The 19,994-nt window shown below is 37.4% G+C and overlaps 1 protein-coding gene across 8 annotated transcripts in view; it reads right to left on the reverse strand.

Moving 5' to 3' along the window:
- SH3KBP1 (SH3 domain containing kinase binding protein 1) overlaps positions 1–19,994 on the reverse strand; it is a 226,209-nt gene that overhangs the window by 15,557 nt on the left and 190,658 nt on the right. For all 8 annotated transcript variants that reach the window (XM_061364578.1, XM_061364576.1, XM_061364577.1 and 5 more), the window contains 4 exons: positions 17,603–17,654; positions 13,550–13,630; positions 10,960–11,122; positions 5,489–5,574 (listed from right to left, as the gene is read on the reverse strand). In XM_061364578.1, coding sequence (XP_061220562.1) covers positions 5,489–5,574; positions 10,960–11,122; positions 13,550–13,630; positions 17,603–17,654 — 382 coding nt within the window. The remainder of the gene's footprint in view (positions 1–5,488; positions 5,575–10,959; positions 11,123–13,549; positions 13,631–17,602; positions 17,655–19,994) is intronic.

Genomic DNA, 19,994 nt, shown 5'->3' on the forward strand with positions numbered 1-19,994 from the left:
CTTACCAGTATTTTTTTTTCCAACTTTTATTCTGTGCCTTCAGGCAAAATAATTATAGTGTCTCACAGTATAACAGCCTATGATTTAAAGACAAACCTGCTCCATTCTACAGCTTTAAACTGGAAATATTCCCCATCTTTTTCCATAGTGTGGCCCAAATCTTATTAGATCTCTTTTTCTTCCAGAGGTGCAGTGATAACCTCTCTGGACAAATATGAACATGTTACAGCTCTAGAAGAATTACGAACACAGTTCAAGGAAACAAGATACACTGAAGATTTTTTTTATTTGTTTATTAGATATTTTCAAGTAGGGGATTTTTAGCCACCTTTCCAGGGAAGTTAGAACCAGCCTTGGAAGGAAAGACAAAAAAAGAGTACGGCTACTAATGTGGGTTCGGCCAATACTCCATGATCCACCAGAAAATGCTCTGAAGATTGAAGTCTGAAGAAACGCTGAAGAATGGACTCATGTTAACCAATTTTCAAAGAATCTCCTAAGAAAACTCGTACCAACACTATATGTTTAAGCAGGAATCAATGAAGGCATATGTGCCTTATGTTAGCACTGATAAAGATTATTAACTGCTTTCATAAATACTATGCAAAATATGTAAAGAGCCAGGAAAAATATTGAAAAGATGTGTCTGCCTGGCTCTGTGTGGGAAGCGCCTGTGCAGCTCAGTCGTTTTGCAAAGCACTGAAACCGCTTCTCATGTGGATTAACTGAGCATTACCACAGTAGATTTTCTATTTTTATTTCTTTGTGGCTTATTCTTTAAGTCACTCAGCCTATATCCATATGATTTTAAGTGTTAGATGATTCCAAAGCAAGCCTATTTCAGATAGACAAGACTTGTTTCACCACTGGATTCCAAAGTGTGTATGTGTATATATATAGTTAAAATCCTCACTTGCAGAAATAACTCAATACCAATAATTAACTGGCATAATTCAGTAATTTTCTGGAAGCATTAGTTTTTCATCTAGTAAGCTATTATATGTGCTAGATGTTTCTGTCATTACCCTGGACCTCAGATGTAACAATTCTTTGTGAAAGTAAAAAAAAAAAAGTCAAGTTAGGCAATAAGGCATGAATTTAAGATGTTGAAATCAATGTAATCCTACATAAGGAGTACTATTCTGTTGGTAGAACGGGGCTTCAGTGTAGCTTATGTTGCTTTAGAAGCCTTTTAAACTAAGCTCAAAAGCCCTAGTCAGTCCAGAGCAGTCACTGGTACATGAGATGTAACAATGGGTGCAAGTACTGGCATTTAACCATAGCAATAGTGCAGATAAAAGTCTTGGGTGACACAACCATGCACTTTCCACTGAACGCCAGTGAGTGCTCTTCAGATTTCTATGTTTTGTTTTGTTTTATCTCTTTCAAACTAGAGAACCACCCTAGCATGTTACTGAATGTTTTTTTGCTTTGGAACATGTAAGGACATCATAATGAAAAATATGCACTAGATTTTGCAATGACACCATCTGTCTGTAAGAATAGGTTAATGAAACCACAGCATTGACAAACTGTGTGTGCATGTCATGCCCACTGCTAAAATTTCTTACGGTACAATAATAAATTATAATTAATTCTAATTTCAATGCCATGGTGAAAGATTTTCTGTGACAGTACACTCAGGCTCAACTTTTAAAAGAAAAAAAAAAGGTATAATAGCCATGTATAAAATAGGTGTTCTACAAAATACTTCTTGTATTTGCTTGCTAGATACTGTCAAGTAAAGCAAAGACAGGACAGAAAAGGAGAAAAAAAGTGCCTTACCCTCATGAAATGAAGAAGAGTTACCCATGGCAAAGAGGTGTAAATAGGAAAAGTTGGATGAAAGATGTGTGGAAAGGAAAGTAAAGGCATCACTGAAAACAGGGAAAAAAGAAAACAAAAGAAGTGAGGAGGAATGGGGAATGGTTCCTTGTAAATAGCATATTCTGAAGGCTAGTTTTTCAATGTTTTTTGTAAGGATTGTGGAAAGAAGCAAAGGCATGAGCAACAGTGGTAATAGCTGCCATTATATCTATAATCAGCAGAGATGTTGCTGAACAGGAATTGCTCTTGTCAGAACAGATTGCAAAATTGTAATCAGTTCTGTATTATCATCAAGAAATTTAAATGTCAAGTCACAACTCTGCAGAACATGCTAGTGAAATCAAGCCATGTGCTAACATCTACATAAAAATAACTTTTCATATATGCAACTGACAGAGTGATATGTACAGTATTACACATCACCTCAGCATTTGTGACTTTCCTGATTGGTAAAGTTGGGTTAGAACGTTTTTAAAGGTGTGGAGTTTTCTGTTTAGACAACACTGATCCACTGCTGTAATATTATTTAGCAAATAAATAGAAAAATGCCATTTCCGAAACATGCAATGTTTAATACACTGATCAAGAACTGGAGACCTAGACAGAACACAAGTTTTGAACCTGAATTCCCCAATTCACCTCTGCATATTGCTTCTCAATCATGGATGGAATTACTGATTTTGTTGTTGCTGATCACTTGTTTGTTTTTGGGGAGACTGCATATGGAAGGACCCTGTACCTTTTCCTCCCTTATAAAAGTTTCGGTCTCACCACGATGAAGAAAAGAACCAACTTAGAAATCCTTAAAAATGGTTTTACAGGATGGCAAAGTGCTCTCCCTCCAGCTATTGTATGGTTTGCTTTTAGAACCAAAACTCTATGCAGTGCTTTTGTACATCTCTGCTTTGAACAAAAGAACAAGAGCTTTAGACTAACTATGGAGATAAGAAAGTGACAACCATTATCCAGCTTAACATCACCAGTCCACAAAAGGCAGGAGAGTTCTGTAGTCTTCATTTTCAGTCCATGATTCACCACCAGTAATTGGCATAAGCATGGAAGAGGGCAAGGCAACTTGCAACTAGTTACTGCTTTTTCCTCTGTTCCCCCAAGAGCTCTAAGAGCCCAGGAATGGCACTGGAGTTAATGGCGGAATAAAGAGGATCCCAGTAACCAGAATGGTTGTACACCTGAGCTGCCCCACCTTGTCTGTCACAAAGGCCCACTCTAATTCTTTGTGTAAATTTGGACTGATGAAAAGACATCAAATGATAGATTTAATCAGATCCATTTTTTACTAGAAGGACGAATCTCAGAGAAGATGAGCCTGTCCTACCAAAAGTACACAACACTGGGCAACACCAGTAACATACATCATAGTTAAGTATTATATGGACTCACACCGCCTGAGGCATCAGTATTTTGGAATACACTGGAGAACTCCACTCAGTCATTTACAATTTTTACTAATAACTTATTTTAGCCACATGATTTCTCCAACCCATTGTTCTCTTTGTAAATAAATCATAAATCTAACACATTTATCATAACTCTTTCCCATTACTCTGCCCCATAAAGTGTCCTGAACTCCAAACCTTCTCTCACAGTAAAAGACATTAATCCACTGTGAATTGTTCTGGCTTATTAAGTTCTCATTTATTGCTCTACCCTCTTTTAAAAGGCTGTTTATTTCTTTAACAATATTTTACATGAGCCATCAAAAGCTTCCTGAAAATTTATAACATTTATGATCTTTGTGCTCACTTTCATTCCAAAATCATGATTTATTCCTTTTTTTTCTTTTAATGAGTTGTCTAACAGGCTAGACTGACATGATTTGCCCTTGTAAATGCCATTCTGGTTTGACCCTATCAAATTATACTTATTTAAGTGTTCACACTATTTCAGCCTTGGGCTCAAGAGTTTCCCCTTGTTAGTGGTAAAAGGAGGTCACCAGCTAAACCCTTTGCAACATGTTGTGTGTGTGGTTTGGTTTATGGAGTCTTGTTGGCTCCTACTCTCCATTAAAAAAAAAACCCAAAACAACCCACACCCCCTAAATTCTGGAGACTAACGAAGCCTATTACAAATCAAATTTCCTACCAAACCTTTTATAAATTGTTAGAAAAATCTAGGAGAGAAAAACAACCCAAAAAACCCAAACCCAAACCAAAAAACCCCCAACAACACAAAATACTGTAAGATTTTATCATGAAAAGGACTCCAAGGAAATGATTTTATGATTCTATGAAATTAGAACAAGAATTAAAAAAGTTTACTTCCATCACACCACTATATCCTGTCTGCAGCTATAGCTTTCTCTTTCAAATAAGCAAAGGCTTACATGCTTTGAAGCAAATTTGTAAACATGGGTAACAAACACTAAATAGTAGAATTTGACTGTATTTCCACATGATTCTTTCATAGGAATGTCTACAATGAAAATATGCATGAAATTTATCACAGGCTTCTAGTTTTCCATGTTTATCCCAAATAAAAATCTCGGAAAAACATAATACTTGCTTCTCCAGAAGAATGTTACTATCATAAACCATACCAACAGAAGAAGGTCAAAAAAAAGAAAAAAAAGCAGACATACGGATGCTGGAAAGCTTATAAACCTATGTGAAATTAATTCAGGAATTGATTTCACTGCAATTACACTCTGTCTATAACCATAGCTCTGCTTTCAAGCCCAAAGAAAAGTCAGGTTTGGCTGTTGAATGTATACTATTTTACAGAGAGGTTTTATTAATAAAGCAGTCTGGGTAGAAACCAGCCATACTGAAATAACATTTAAGGGTACCAGTGAAAGGTAGCAATGCTTACACGGTCAGGGTACCCTCATTCTGCCTTATACAAAAACAGGTCTCATGGCACAGCTGCGACTGCAGGAGGAGAGTGATGGCAGCAGCTGCTGCCGACGTATTTCTAAGTAGGAGTAGAAGATGGCTGTCCCGGCTTTTGCTTACAGCCCTGGGGCAAGAGTCAGAGCACCTTGCTTTCCAAGTGCCATTTACTGTGGCACCAACCCCAGCAAACATCTCTCCTGCACTGCCAACTTGAGAAGGAAGAAGGATGAGAGAAGACAGAAAAATAACCTCTTGTTACTCGTCTCCAGGTGATTTCCTGACTAAACTGTTTGTGTTACAGAAACATAGATTATTATTTTCAAGAGAAATTAAGACTGTTTTTAATTGGTGTTTGCAGTAAAATTTATTCAAATTGGCCTGAACTGGGTCTCTGTTCTTAAGTATTAGAAAAGGTAAAGGTTACTAATTGCACCAAACCCACAATCTTTTGTAGCATTAAAAGTAGGGCAGCACTAATATTACATCTGTTAAACAAGTATGACTTACTATTGTTGGCCTTCTCACTTTTTTCAGACTTTTAAACAGAAATAACAAAAGCCCTCCTATTCAAAATAGCTCACCATTCCATATTTCCTTTTTATTTTTTTTATTTAAACACAAAACCCTGATAAAACTTTTTAAGTAAAGCACAAATGATCCTTTAATCCTGCAATTAAAACATGATATAAATGCACTCACATACATTGCCAAACCCTCAATCTACCTTTTAAATCATAACAAAATCACTAAAAAGCAGAAATTTGCACCATAAACTTCTTAGGTAAACTTTAAAAAGCACTATAACTTACCAATGTCATTGCTTCTTTCAGAGGAGTCTTTCTCTAGAGTGCCGGATACTGTACTGCCCACTAATTCCACTTTTGGACTATCACTCCTGCATTTGGATCAAGAAGAACAGATATTTTACTGGAGTTTTCACGTTACAGTAAATTAATAGCTAACTTGCAATTACTAATGAGAGAGTGAAATATTCTTCCTTTGTAGCACCAGAGTAATAGCAATGTGTCAGACAATCTCCAGTAAGTAGACATGCTGTAGATTAACCTTATCTCATTTCTCCTTAACACCTGTCAAAATAGCCTATTTTAGACACCGTAGTGTCCTGAATAATTCTTCAGATGTTCACAGCATCTCAGCGTGAAGGAAATCTAAGGGCAAAGGGACATTCTTAAATACATTATTTAATTTTTTTTTCTAATTAATTGCCTTGCATAAACTACAGCAATGGACTATCTAGAATAGTGCAGAAAGGGAGGGAATCTCAAGCTAGCACTGTGCATTTCAATGGTTCCTGGTATTTACTCATAAATGTAGCTACTCTTAACACATTTTTGCATGTTGCTCATGAGATTAGACTATTAATATTTTTCCACAGGTCTAAAAAACCAAGATCATCTACTCTGAAATGTCTTTGGAATGGGCAAGTGTAAGGACTGGTGATACTTTATGCAGAGGAACTATTTTTAAATCTAACAAGAGATCAAACACATGCAATGTGATTATTGTTTCTTTATAGAACTTTCTATCACACAACTATTTAAGTTTACTAGAATAATGCAACTACTGAAACATTTAATTTAAAAAGGGCAAGTGGCAGGTGAGTAGCTTGGCACTGCACAAGCCACACAGACAAATCACTGTGACATTTACTGTTATAACACCTGTCCAATTAACGCAGTAAATTGTACATACTCGTTATCAGGTCACCTAACACATATCATAGTTTTTCCACAATGACTATTCCCAGCATAGCACTGTAACAATTATGATGTATGTAAGGTACCTAAATTATGGGTAAAAATATAGATCTGTCCCTGAAACAACCCAGGCAGGGATGCATTTCTATGAAGAGCAGTAAGTAGCCATCAAAAGTAAAATACATAGTGACTTCCTGAATCTTGTTGATTTTTTTAATTTGTCTTTGCTTTTGATGCCATAAACTGATGACAGATGGCCTGAACCTCAACTCATGGCAGCCATTTATGAGCAAAGCACAAAGCTGCTGGAAACCCTATTTCAGAGTTCAGGAAGTCTGAAAATTTGTATTAAAAAATGGAGGAAGTCACAGATTAAGTGAACACATAGCCTGTCAGACACTGTGGTAGGGCAATAAGTGTTCTATGAAATAAAAAAGATAGGCAAGCAGTTTATGACCTGAAAAAAAAAAAAAAAAGGGAGTGCTACACAGGTGTAAATATGGCAAGCAGTCTGCATCAGGAAGGAAACAGTAGAAATATAACACATTCCTAGAAACATTTATTAATTGGTGAGATGATAAGAATATTCTCCAAGTGATCCACCTCACAAATTAGTTTTCTTATTTTTTGGCCTTTAATTTATTTTTAAAAATCACTTATGTGTTTGTAAATCTCTAAGAAGCAACTTAGCTTCTTGGCTGACTGGCAATGAACATTTGACCAATATACTTTGTTTTGCACAGATACATTTCCTAGCAAACTGCCCCTCTACTCTGCTCTTGTGAGACCTCACTTGGAGTATTGTGTACAGTTCTGGTGTCCTCAACATAAGAAGGACACGGAACTGTTGGAACAAGTCCAGAGGAGGGCCACAAGAATGATGAGGGGACTGGAGCACCTCCCATATGAAGATAGGCAGAGAAAGTTGGGGCTGTTCAGCCTGGAGAAGAGAAGGCTGCGTCGAGACCTCATAGCAGCCTTCCAGTATCTGAAGGGCGCCTATAGGGATGCTGGGGAGGGACTCTTCATTAGGGTCTGTAGTGATAGGACAAGGGGTAATGGGTTCAAACTTAAACAGAGGAAGTTTAGATTGGATGTAAGTAGAAAGTTCTTTCCTGTTAGGGTGGTGAGGCACTGGAATGGGTTGCCCAGGGAGGTTGTGAATGCTCCATCTTTGGCAGTGTTCAAAACCAGGTTGAACAAAGCCTTGGGTGACATGGTTTAGTGTGAAGTGTCCCTTCCCATGGCAGGGGGGTTGGAACCTGATGATCTTAAGGTCCTTTTCAACCCTAACTATTCTATGATTCTGTGATTCTATGATCAGCTTGAAAGAAACCTCACACTAATACAAATCCCACTGCAAACTGATTAATTGCCATCTGGAGCAACTCCCTGACCCATATGGCTGAACGGCTGCACAAATGCTGGTGCTAACATAAGGGAGGCTACAGACACAGGCTGCCAGGAGAGGGAACCTGCCACAGTTAGCAGCAGCATGGAGGCAGATTGGTTTAGACTGACTGTAAAAATGTACTTTCTGCACGTCTTTATGGCTTGCCTACTCCAGAGAGCTGACTCATCCTTAAGTTGTATAATCACAGGTTAAATAAGTTTTGAAGCCTTTGGAAGAAATGGACATCTGTTCTCTGTCTCACATGGATTTTGTCTTTCCTTTTGCCCTTGAAGCCCTAACCTGCCTCCAGGGAAGAATTATTACATTTAAACAGAATAGCAATCGTTGCCAGAAAAAATCAGTGAGATATATAAGATGCAAGCCACTTACCCAGAACAGAAAAAATAAAAACTCTCTTCTGCTCAGTAGCTGCCATGGAAATCTCACAGAACTCACTTTATAACTACAGCAATTTCACCCCCCTAGGATCATGTACTGGTTTTGGCTGAGATAATTTTCTTTCTAGGAACCTGCACAGTGCTGTTTTGGATTTGAGATGAAGTAAGCGTTGATAACATGGGGAGGTGTTTTTGTTATTGCTGAGCTTGGCTTACACAGTGTCAAGGTATTCTCTGTTTCTCACACTGCCCTGCCAGTGAGAAGGTGGGGGGGGACCAAGAAGCTGGAGATGACACAGCCAGGACACCTGACCCCAGCTGACCGAAGGGATATCCCATACCATATGACACTGTGCTCAGCAATAAAAGGTGGGGGAAGAAGGAGGACGAGAAGGACATTCAAAGTTACGGTATTTGCCTTCCCAAGTCACCGTTAATATGATGGAGCCCTGCTTTCCTGGGGATGGCTGATCACTTGCCTGCCGATGGGACAGGCTGAAAGAAGTCTATTTTGCTTTGCTTGCATGCACAGTTTTTGCTTTACCTGTTTAACTGTCTTTATCTCAACCCATGATTTTTCTCACTTCTGCCCTTCTGATTCTTACCCCTATCCCACTGTTGGGGAATAAGTGAGCAGCTGTGTGGGGCTGAGCTGCCAGCTGGGGTTAAGCCATGACAGGTGAGCAAAAATTCTGCTGTTTCAATTTTTATTGTAATTGCCTTAGGTTTTTCACATCTAAAAATGCATACCAGCAGGTCTTAAAAGTCTTCACTACCTTATAAAACTGAACTGATTTAAAACCAAAATGCACTTATTGAAGTGACTGCTTCCATTTGAAGTTTCACATTTCTTAATTATTCAAGTAATTTGACATCTATTCCATGGATTATTTAATTATGTGAACTTCCTGCTCTCTTCCTACAAGACACCTTACAAGCTAGAGCTTACCAGGCAAAAGAGCTATATGAGGTAAATCCATTAATTTGAATTAGCTGCTGAAGAAATTCATTAGGAAACTACTAGCACTGAGATCATCAGCATGCATCATCACCACACTAAAAATCACGTTCCCTTCTAAATTTTGATTTAAATACTGTTACATATAAAATCCTTTCAAATACAACAGTATTAGATAAAAAGCAAAAAACATTTTTTTTTTCCTGTGCTAGACACAGAGGAGTTTGGACAATTAAAGAACACAACAGGGTTACTGTTTAGATCTGCTTTCTCACTTTGTTAATTTTGAACTTAGAAAAAAGGAAATGAGAAGGGCAATAAAACACCCCTCCATAGCTCTAAATGTTTAAAATATTTACAATGTGTTTAAAATATTCCAGGCAATGAACAGGACAAAAGAATAGCCACCTCGTTGTATGCCCAGCCCGTTGTGCACCCAGCCAGTGAACTGAACACTAGGCTACGTATTGGTCTTGCCAAGAAGACATTACTTAGCTAAACCTAAAGATCATAGCAAATACTTGCTTTTCCAGACATGCCCAAGTGACCAGCAGGTGTGGACTATATTTTGGAATAACTAGGCAAGCATGTTCAAAGCCAAAAAGTCCAAAAGAAACTGTGACAGTAGCACCTAGGAAGGAAGGGTGAGTTCTCTCAGAGAAGTCAACACACTTTGACAGCACAGTCAAAGCACTTCAGTAAGATGAAACTGGCAGCATCAGACAGTCCCCAGTTTTTAATTTTATATGTCTCAGATTCCACTCTGAGAGCATTTGTTTGACGTATTATATGTGGAGGAACGAGAGGAACCAATGACTAGGATTTTATTCCACTCTACGCTGTATTCCATATTGGTATTTAATTCACTATCAGTATACTTGAACTCCAGTAGTTCAATGGTAGTTATGTTTTTTTTCTAATAGTAAAATTATTTCTGTGCCTGTATTCTAGTACTTCTGCAAGATGTGCAGCTTTCCCATTTTAGGCAACTGCTTTTTTATGGTTTTCACCTATTTCTATCTACTATGCATAAAGGAAGTCTAGAGTGCACAACCCAGATGCTGATGACTAATGCAGCCATCTAGACTTCACTAGGACTACAAGCAAGGCCTTTAATTTCTGCAACCTCTGCTTTTCCAAGCTCTACAGAGATTAAATGGAATTATGTTGGCAAGGCCAACTTCTCAGTGCTCCTCAAAGGCTGTAACCACCTTTGATAAAGAGCATCATGTAACTATAGAATAACAACCAACACTAGAACATACATATTTGACAGCAGCATTCTGCAGTGGCACCAGCTTAAAGAACATTGTATGAAGACACATGTATTTGGCTCAAACTTGATCTAAAATGATGAAAGAAAAAAGACTGAAACCAAACTGACAGTATTTGAAATACGCATTATCTAATGCTGCTCCTCAGTACAATCCAAGCTTTTGCAGTTACTTAGTGCCAAGACTAAGCTGAAAAAATTTGGGGTAAACTAAGAAAGTCAACACCAGTTTAACTTACTGATGCAGGTATTTCCCACATATTCTGCAGTGGAAACTATGATGTTACAATAACAGTGTTTTCTTCAGTAGAAACGAATCAGCAATGAACAATCTAAAACTATTATTTTTGAGAAGATAATTATGAATCATCCAGATGACTAGATGGATTTTCTTTTTTTTCCTTTGTCCTTTAAATAGTTTACCGTAAAATAAATTGTGGCATTAACTGTAAAATCTAAATTCTTTAAATGTATGTAAATTCTATGATTCTATGTTTTTTTCACTAAACCCAAAATCAGTGTACAGAGGAAGAACAGTACCTTGTATGAGTCACAGGCACAGCTGGTCTTTCTGGTCGTCTTGGGGGCAAGGTACCAGGTCTATTCACAGAGTTTGCTTTGGGCGGCCGAGGTTTCTTCGGAGGTATAGCAGGAACTGAAGGCTTCTGCAAGTCTAACTGCTTTTGCTCTCTCTCTGATCTTTCTTTAAATCAATTATTTCCAGGAATAAAGAACACAGATATTATTAAGTGGAATGCATTAGCACTTGTAAGTCTACAATTAAACAAGAAATCTTCAACTGTACATACACTGTATACAAACAGAAAGCTTATCTCCTTTCCACATCTGTTCTAAATAATACTTTATTTGACATAAGATGTTTACCACGTATCAGTTTTTTGCCCTGCCTGACTGTTCTTGTCTGTAATTCCTCTTGGCCAAAATGTGTGTGCAGTGTCTGAATAGGAATGCTGATTTCTGAGTGTAAAAAGTCAGAATGGCAACAACTTACGTACCATGTGGAACAATATCCCATGAGCACAACTTATATCGAATTCTAATATAAAACAATATTAAGTTTGAAGGTCACAAAAATAATTATGCTGGATATCCTTAACATCTCTTGAGCAAACAGAGACATACCATTACTGGGAGGAAAATAAAAGTGTGTTTCAAGTGAACTACAGTTAAATGAAAATACAAGTATTAAAATCTAGCAATGTTTGGCAGGATGTAAACCCCTCAGGAAAATCAGACTTTTTGTTTAGATTTTTAAGCACAGACTTACACACTGAAGTTTTCAGCTTATCAGTAAAAAAACAGATCATTTGCAGAACTGATTATGCATAGCTGGGAAGTGCCACAATACTAATGCCCAATGCCAAACACGCAATGCCTGTGAGCATGCGATGTACAATATATATGAGTAACTCTTGTAAATAATATGCTCTAAATTAATAATACAAAAGAAACATGTAAACACATTTGCCACACCATAGGAAACCTGATTCTTCTTAAAGAAAGGACAAAACTCCCAAAGGGACCAAAGTTTTGTTCTCTGTATCCTACTATGTCAACACCCACTTCCCTTGATAACACTGTCTACAATATGTCGTGAGTATTACATCTCTGTATATATGTAAGAGGTCTTGGCAGTGTTCCTCCATGGTATTTTTATAAGGGTATTCCTTAATGGGTTCTAGGTTTCAGTCTGAGAGGATCATGGAATAAATCACCAGAAGCACAGTTCACATGAGATTTGGAATAGTCCAGTGACTGTCCACAGGCATACACCCTTTTTCAGTACACTTTCAGTTGATGCAATTTGTTGGCTCCTCTGTAACACTGACGCTTTTCCAGCGTACTGTGTAATTTTTACACCCTTACTCCTATGGCGATTTATACTTCACCAGTGTCCAAGAATCCGAACTATGTATGAGGGACGGCCTAGGCAGTGTACCAACACACAGCGTAAAGAACACTGCTGTGCCACCCTTGCTGCCACACCTCACTGAGCAATCCCAATCCCTGCCAGCAATGTAGGCATGACTCCTACAACCTCTTTTCAACATTTAGAAAAGCTACCTACATTTATACCCTTGGACAGTATCATGTCTGTACTTCCTCCACCATTTTGACAGCTTTTTTTTTTTTTTTTAAATCCAAAATGGAATGCAAAGGGTTTTATTGCTAAGATAACCACAGGAAGTAGCATGCATAGCCAGAAATAAACATACATAGATGAAACTGCTAAAACACCTCTCAGATCACTAAGGCATATATCCAGAAACAGATCTTTGGGCAAAGTCTGAATGTTCTGGCACTGAGTTGTAATTGCATCTAATGCATTTAGACATGTGCATACCCGTGCCTTTTAGAAGACTGCAAGGTTGAATACTTAAAAGTTAAGAAAACCTATAAACAAACTTGTCTGTATAATCTAAGAATCTGCTTAAACGTATGAAACTTGACACCATTAGAGATTCAGTGTATTATCCCCAAACTATTCATAATGTACAATGAAGGCAATGAAACCATTAAAGGTTTAATTTGCTTGTCACTGCTCTGTGGGGTACTGCCCCCCATTCCTTGCAATGTTTAAACCTGGCTTTGAGGACAGATTTTTTTCATTTCTTCACAGGCTTGCCAATGACTTTTGTGACTATGATAATGGGATGATTCATAAGCATTGATGACTAGATCTTCACAAAACCCCTCTGTGATGCAGGAAAACCACCAACCCTGCTTTCAACTAGAGAACCAAAGCATATAGATGTTAAGAAAAAAGTAGACACTAATCTGGGGTATTTTACTTGATGAAGGACCTGTGTTTTACTGAGCACAGAGCTTTAGACAGCATTTTATGCATTGAGAGCGTATTTCGCCTTGACTTCAGGTGAGGCTGCAAGTGCTTACCAGCTCTGGATTGGTACAATTGAATATCCTGAATTTAGTTCTAAGGCAACAATGAGATCCTTTCTAAAATGTGCAACATCAAAGATCTATCAGAGTGCGAAATAAACATCCAAACAATGCACTTAATGAAAACAGAAACTGAGAAATGAGGATGCGCATCAGCTCCATTTCCCTGTCTCACTCCAGAGAGCAGGCAGCAAAGCACATTTCGTACCTCTTTCTTCTGTTCGGTTAGGAAGACATTCTGGCCTTTCAGGAGGCACCTTTTTGATTTCATGCTTTCGATCTGTAGTACCTGTCAAAGAAAGGAAAATTTGGAATTCTGAAGAAGTCAACAAACCAGCATATATGGTCACATACGACTTAATTCTGCAATTTCTTAGGCTTTTTGCATGCTCCAATTTGAAAATGTCTTGCTAAAACTGAACATAAATCTAGAGTCAAGTATTTGCTTACATCAGTATCACAAAAAAGCAATTACATATTTATGTTCTCCCAGATCAGGTTCACAGTTTGCAAAATGTGTATCTCAAAAGAACAGGCACTTTCTAACCATCCCATAAAAATAAAATAAAATAAATTCAATAACTACAGATTTTTAGAGTGTGAAAAGATCCTTTACCATTGTAGACATACTTAATTGAACAATTCAACAGTGTGGAGAATAATTAGGATCAATTAATTAGAATAAATTAATTGGGCATTTCTGCCAAAAGAATACTTAACACAGACAAACACAGGGCTTATTTTACATTGAGTACCCTTCCCTTTTTCAACTCTAGTACTAGCTGTTCACTTCAACATGTTAGAAGGATGAGAACAGTAGTACTGACAGTACTCTGCATGACTGTTTTAATTGACAGTTTATAGCCTGGAGGTGTAAGCCTCTGTTGCCTTCTGCCTCTGTACTGAAGACCCTGACATACTGACTTCTGTTGCTAGTAGGAATACAGGAACTTGTGGCATCAACAACGGGAAGATTTTGCAAATATTTCCTGGCACAGGCAAGATGCAATCTTCCAGTCCTTGTATTACAAGAAATGCTTTACTGGATATTGGCTTCACTGCACTGGCTAAATACTAGGTGCTAATACCATTTCAACTTAGTAGTGTTGAAAACAGCTTTAGCTAGGACTATCAGTATTCCAGTAAAAATTACAGTAGATGACATCCAAGAAAAGCGAGGAGGCAGGGCAGGGAACATACAAAGTTTTTTTCTTCAATCTATTCTATTATATGCACTTCTAAAATACATTTACATTTTTTGAATGTCCTGTCACAACTCTATTCTGCACCTGGTTCCTAGAAATCAGTACTCACCATTGGCCCTTGTTTCTTTACATAACTGTGCTGTTGGACAGGCAGCATTTGCATCACTTATCATGGCAATAAATAATACCAAATTCCCATTTTATGGTTGAATTGCATGATCTTAAGGGTCTTTTCAACTTAAATGGTTCTATTAAAATACTTCACTCCTGAAGAGTTGCTAGAAACAGTCTTTCTAAACACAAGTTATGCAAAGCACAAGTCAACATATTGATAGTCTTGCACATATTAGCGTGTTCAAGAAAAAGAGGCACAAGTCCACATACCTAATTACAGTAAGATTAATAGTCATCATTAACACACAGAGAAATATCTTTAGGACATGTCTAAACCAATGAGGCTACAAATGCACTGGCGAGCTCCCAGGCACAAGTCTACTCCCTGCCTGTGTTGTCACCCCCAAATTAATAAGAACCTAGGCAGGCACCGTGATCCTGCCTTAGCTGCCATAAGAAGGTCACCTGCAAGGAAACTCTGGTGAACACTGTACAAGATCCCAGAGGGACTTGGAAGAGTATTCCTACCCTCCAGATTAGATGCAGACGTATTACTTATCCCAGGTACCAAGTGAAATGCCCAATGCTTTTCAAAGGGACTTGTGCACCTAACTTTGGCTCTCCAGTTTTCTCATTACTTTGTATAGTAGCCCAGCACAGATGGCCTTGGAAGTCTACTGCCATGCAGATCTGGAAATACAGCCAAACTTCCAGCTATACTATAATACAAACTAGACACCTCCTTCACATATGTGCTGCTTACACAACAAAGACCAGCTCTAATTCCCTGCTCTGATTTTATGCTCTGCATCAGAAGATACTGATATTTACTTATTTAGGCTTCAATTGACAGTTCTCAATTTATTCATCACTATGACTGGTTTAATATACAGAAACATCACTGGATGTTGTTACCTGTCATTAACAGTAAGGCTTGATGTCAGGATGTGGTAAAATACAGTATTATCTCAGTAATGTGGTAGTTTGACAAGGTAGATGATGCCAGGATAGTAATAATAATCCATAATAAACACATAGTTTTCACCTTTACATATATATCAGAAAAAGATCCCAAACAAAACCCAAAAAAAACAAAACAAACAAACAAAAAAAAAACACAACACAGAGCCTTGGGTGACATGGTCTAGGCATGAAACATTCCTGTCCATGGCAGGCGGGTTGGAACTGCACGATCTTAACGTCCTTTCCAACCCTAATAATTCTGTGATTCTACAATAACCAGCCAAGACTTGTCAAAGACTGAGTATGAAAACAAAGAATAGCAATAGCCTTGGCTTTGCCATAGACTCATATGGCCTTAACTGAATTGTCTACATCCTTTATGCATCCATTTTTCTTTCTGAAAACAGGCATATTATCTTCCTATGGTGACACAACTAATGCAGTGCATGCTAATGGGTACAAAAATATTAAAAGTAGTATTCTCTAATTATAGGCATATAAATTGAAAGAAATATAATCTTTTATATAGCTTTTCTAAAGTTGTCACTAAGCCATATTTAATAAGCAGGCACCACTAGATGGCAAAGTTATACTGCTCTCTCTGGACACTGTTACTGATCTTAAAATCAAATTTATGTTTCTATGAGTCTCAAGACAGAGTGAAGAATAAACCACGGGTGTCAATAAGTAAACTAAATATTTAAAGTCATGATTCTGTAGTTGGAGACTGCTTGACAAATTAAAACTAAATTATAGCCTATTGATTCACAGTAAATTGTACACGGGTGTAACTTTTTCTTCTATTAATAGATCAAGACTGCGGGAGAGGGAAATTTACACTTTAAAGCACTGAAACCTGGAACAGACCATAGTGACAAGTAAAATGATCTGGGTAGATTGAATGTGTTCATTTTGCTTTTCTAATGTGTGCCAACACTGGGGGAAGTGGTAGTGCTGTTGCAGAATTTTAACAAATGGATTGGAGTTAAGGGATTAAAGAATTCCAGCCATAGTTATGTTTCCACCACAACTGCATTACAAATGAAAACTGACAGCATCCCCTGCCTTTTACTGAATGGAACTGGAATTTGGTTTCTGAGGTCAGAACTGCCAAGCGCGTAGATATTTTAACTGTTTCTAAGTTTCATGGAAAAAATAAATCACGCAGGCACTTTTGAAAATTTGTATTGAGAGATCATTTTAAAACTACCAATACAAGTGGTTTCAGCTCTTACTATTCATACACAATTTAGTCTAACATATTGCAAAGCCAGCTTTGCTAGTACTCATCTGTTTGCAAAATCGTCAGCCCCTTAATACATTTACAAGCCATTATCTACATGAACAGGTTCAGGATAACTCCTTTAAGTTTTATGCTTACGGCTATGAAATACTGAAAATTAAGAATCTAGATATGGCACAGAACCTGGAGACAGACAGAAAGCTCCAGCATTCATGCAGATCTGCAACTCTTTGACTGCAACCCAGATGAGGCCACTGTATTACAGCCAAGTTCTCTGAAGCTATTTTATAGACATGCTAAAAAGTTCTTTATCTCTAGAATAAACCAGATCTGGAGATGTAAAGGGAATGCAGTTTCCTCTTGCAGATATGCTCAGACTCTAGCATACTGGGTCTATACTGCAAAGTCATGCATACAATCAACTTCAGTCAAGGAACAGAACTGGAGAACTTGAAAAAACTGAAGTATCAACACTTGCTCTGACTTAACATGTTTAAGGGGTAAAATACGGCATTTAAAAGAGGTGAAGATGGTTGCCTGCAATATATTTAAAAAGTGCACCAGCCTTTCAGCGTTATCACCTTTTTGCAACTTGATTGTTATTTATTATTTGTTTTCTAGACACCTCCTGCTTATCAATTTTGATACAGATAAATTCTATATAAATTTCAGTACTCTTCACTTAGACTGAGATGTGCTCACTGACATAGGCTGTACAACATCAGCTGCACCTTACCTGATCCTTGTTTGATGATAGGAGCTGCTGGAGGTGGTGGTTTCTTCGGTCTCTAAAATTTAATAACAGAAGAAAACAGACTGTTTTAAAATGCCTTTAAATCTCATTCATACAAAGGTTAACATTAATAGCAATAATACATTGCTTACCATTAATAACTACAAATCTTGACACTACAGATCTGTCAAAAATTTCCCTGAAATAACTTCATTAAAACGAATTTGAAGAGAGAAAATATCATTGACAAACAAAATTTCATTTTTTTTACTTTTGTAACTGAAATGTTCTGCTGAGAGGGGTAAAAGATAAAAATAAATAAAAATGTCCAGTTCATGTGCCTTAAGGTGAGAGAAATACACGATCTTTGATTTACCTAAGAAACCTATTCATTTAAATTTTAGTCACGTAAATATTCCAACCCATTTTGGAAAAAAACCCCACCAAACGCAAAAAAAGATAGGCATGGCAAAACCTGAAGCATGTTTTTTAGATGCATAAATGGAGCAAAAATGCAGAACACAGGAAATACTGCAAGGTTTCCATTTTATTCATTCACTATGAGACATCTACAGCTCCAGTTGTGAAAGACAGTTACCAGAGTTTTAAATGCCTGTTGAAATGAAATAAATTATTCAAAGTAGTCTGTACTTTTTACTTTTATCTTCTTCATTACGACAATTTTCCCAATAGATCTGTAACGGTGTGGCTGAGAAACATGACAACTAAATTAGCACTGGAACCATTCCTCTTCATGTCTAGGCTAGGGAAAGAGTGGTTTTTCTTCTGTGTTGATGTGTGTGTATGCATACACACCATACTGGCATTTACCATATACATCTTGGAATGAATACAAAATCAAATTACATACCTTAACTCTCACTGTTAAAAAGCCATAAAGTATCATTATTAAAGAGAATAATGGCAAAGTAAAAATTTATAATTGTTTTCTTCGTATGTCTATCATTTTTTTTCTAGAGAAGGCCCTTATTTCTTTTGCTACAGATAGATCACAATCACTGTGATCACAGCAATCAACCTTGCTGGGTATGCAATACTGTATACAAACTTGTGGACCTATCTGTAAGATGAGTTTCCAGATACACATGGCTTTGACCATTTAGGTTCATATTTTCTATCAAACCCATGTTGATATCAAACCCCTCCCTATTATTTTCTATACATCTGCCAAAAGGATCACATACTTTCAAGATCAGGTGTTTTGCTCACTTGCAGTAATTAGTTCAGCCTATGCTCTAGCACTCCAAAGTTTTGGTCTGAACGTTAATAAGGAGCGAGTTTGCTGTGAAGGCTGAGCCCTTGCTGCTCACCCTTCCCAGCGATCTCTTTCAAATCTGGCAAATGTATTTAGAAATACATGGTGAAAAAAAATAAACTGCAGATGAACAAGTGAGAGAATCACAACAAATCCCACTCCTGATTAAAACATTAATGTACCTTGTACACAAAGGAGAAAGAATCCTATGGTTCGTTAGACAAAGTGGCTTTAACTGGAAGCTGATTAGGGAAATACATTGTTTCAAAAAGGCAGACAAAGATCAGAATGGAGGTAGCATGAAAAAGCCTTAATACTGTTGAGGGAAACATGGAGAAGCAAGGAAGAATTAAAAGGGTCTGTGGCTGCACGAGAAAACCGAGGAGGTGACAGAGACTAGAAATAAAGCCAACAGAAAGGAAACCAGGACTGGCTGGACAAAAAGACAGCAAAACTATGGAGAAGAGACAGATTGAAAGGGGAGAGGAAAACAAGCTGGATAGAGAAATTTGGTGTAGGGATAGAAAATAAATCCAGATGGTGATTCAGACTCAGGTAGTGAGCTCAGGGGGAAATTCTGTAATTAAGACTCCCCAAGAGGTGGAGACTCTGGGACTAAGTAATGAATAGAAAAGGACTTGGACAGATACCCATGTGTGGAAAAAAATCAGGATTGGAAAATTGGGGACTGAATAATGAGATGGGAAAAAATATCAAGCTTTTGTTCAACAAGCAGAAGAGCTACTGCAACAAATACTTTCAGGCCATCAGATGAAATCCAAGGTTTCTGGATCACATCAGAAAATACCTGACAAAGCCACTGAAAAGGTATCCATTTCCTTCCCTTTTAGCACTGATTCAAGCAGATAATCTATACTCCTACCAGTTCTTTACTCATGTGGCTAGATCTGTGCCATTAAAAAAATTAATAAAGCTTTATTCTCCACATTTACAGCAAACCTAGCTTCAATTTCTAAGTGTCTGAACATTTTATTTATTCTACAAGTCACAGTCACAGTACTCTGAAAAACACTACAAGATACAGAGTTTATAAGTTCAAAAAGACTGAATAAATTTCACCACAAAAAAACTGCATAAAAGATTATTTTTTTTCTTCTA

This window comes from Neopsephotus bourkii, unplaced genomic scaffold (assembly GCF_033783945.1).
Source record: "Neopsephotus bourkii isolate Nb327-2 ecotype Australia unplaced genomic scaffold, CSIRO-AGI_Nbou_v1 NB_1234, whole genome shotgun sequence".
In the NCBI taxonomy this organism is placed as follows: Eukaryota; Metazoa; Chordata; class Aves; order Psittaciformes; family Psittacidae; genus Neopsephotus; species Neopsephotus bourkii.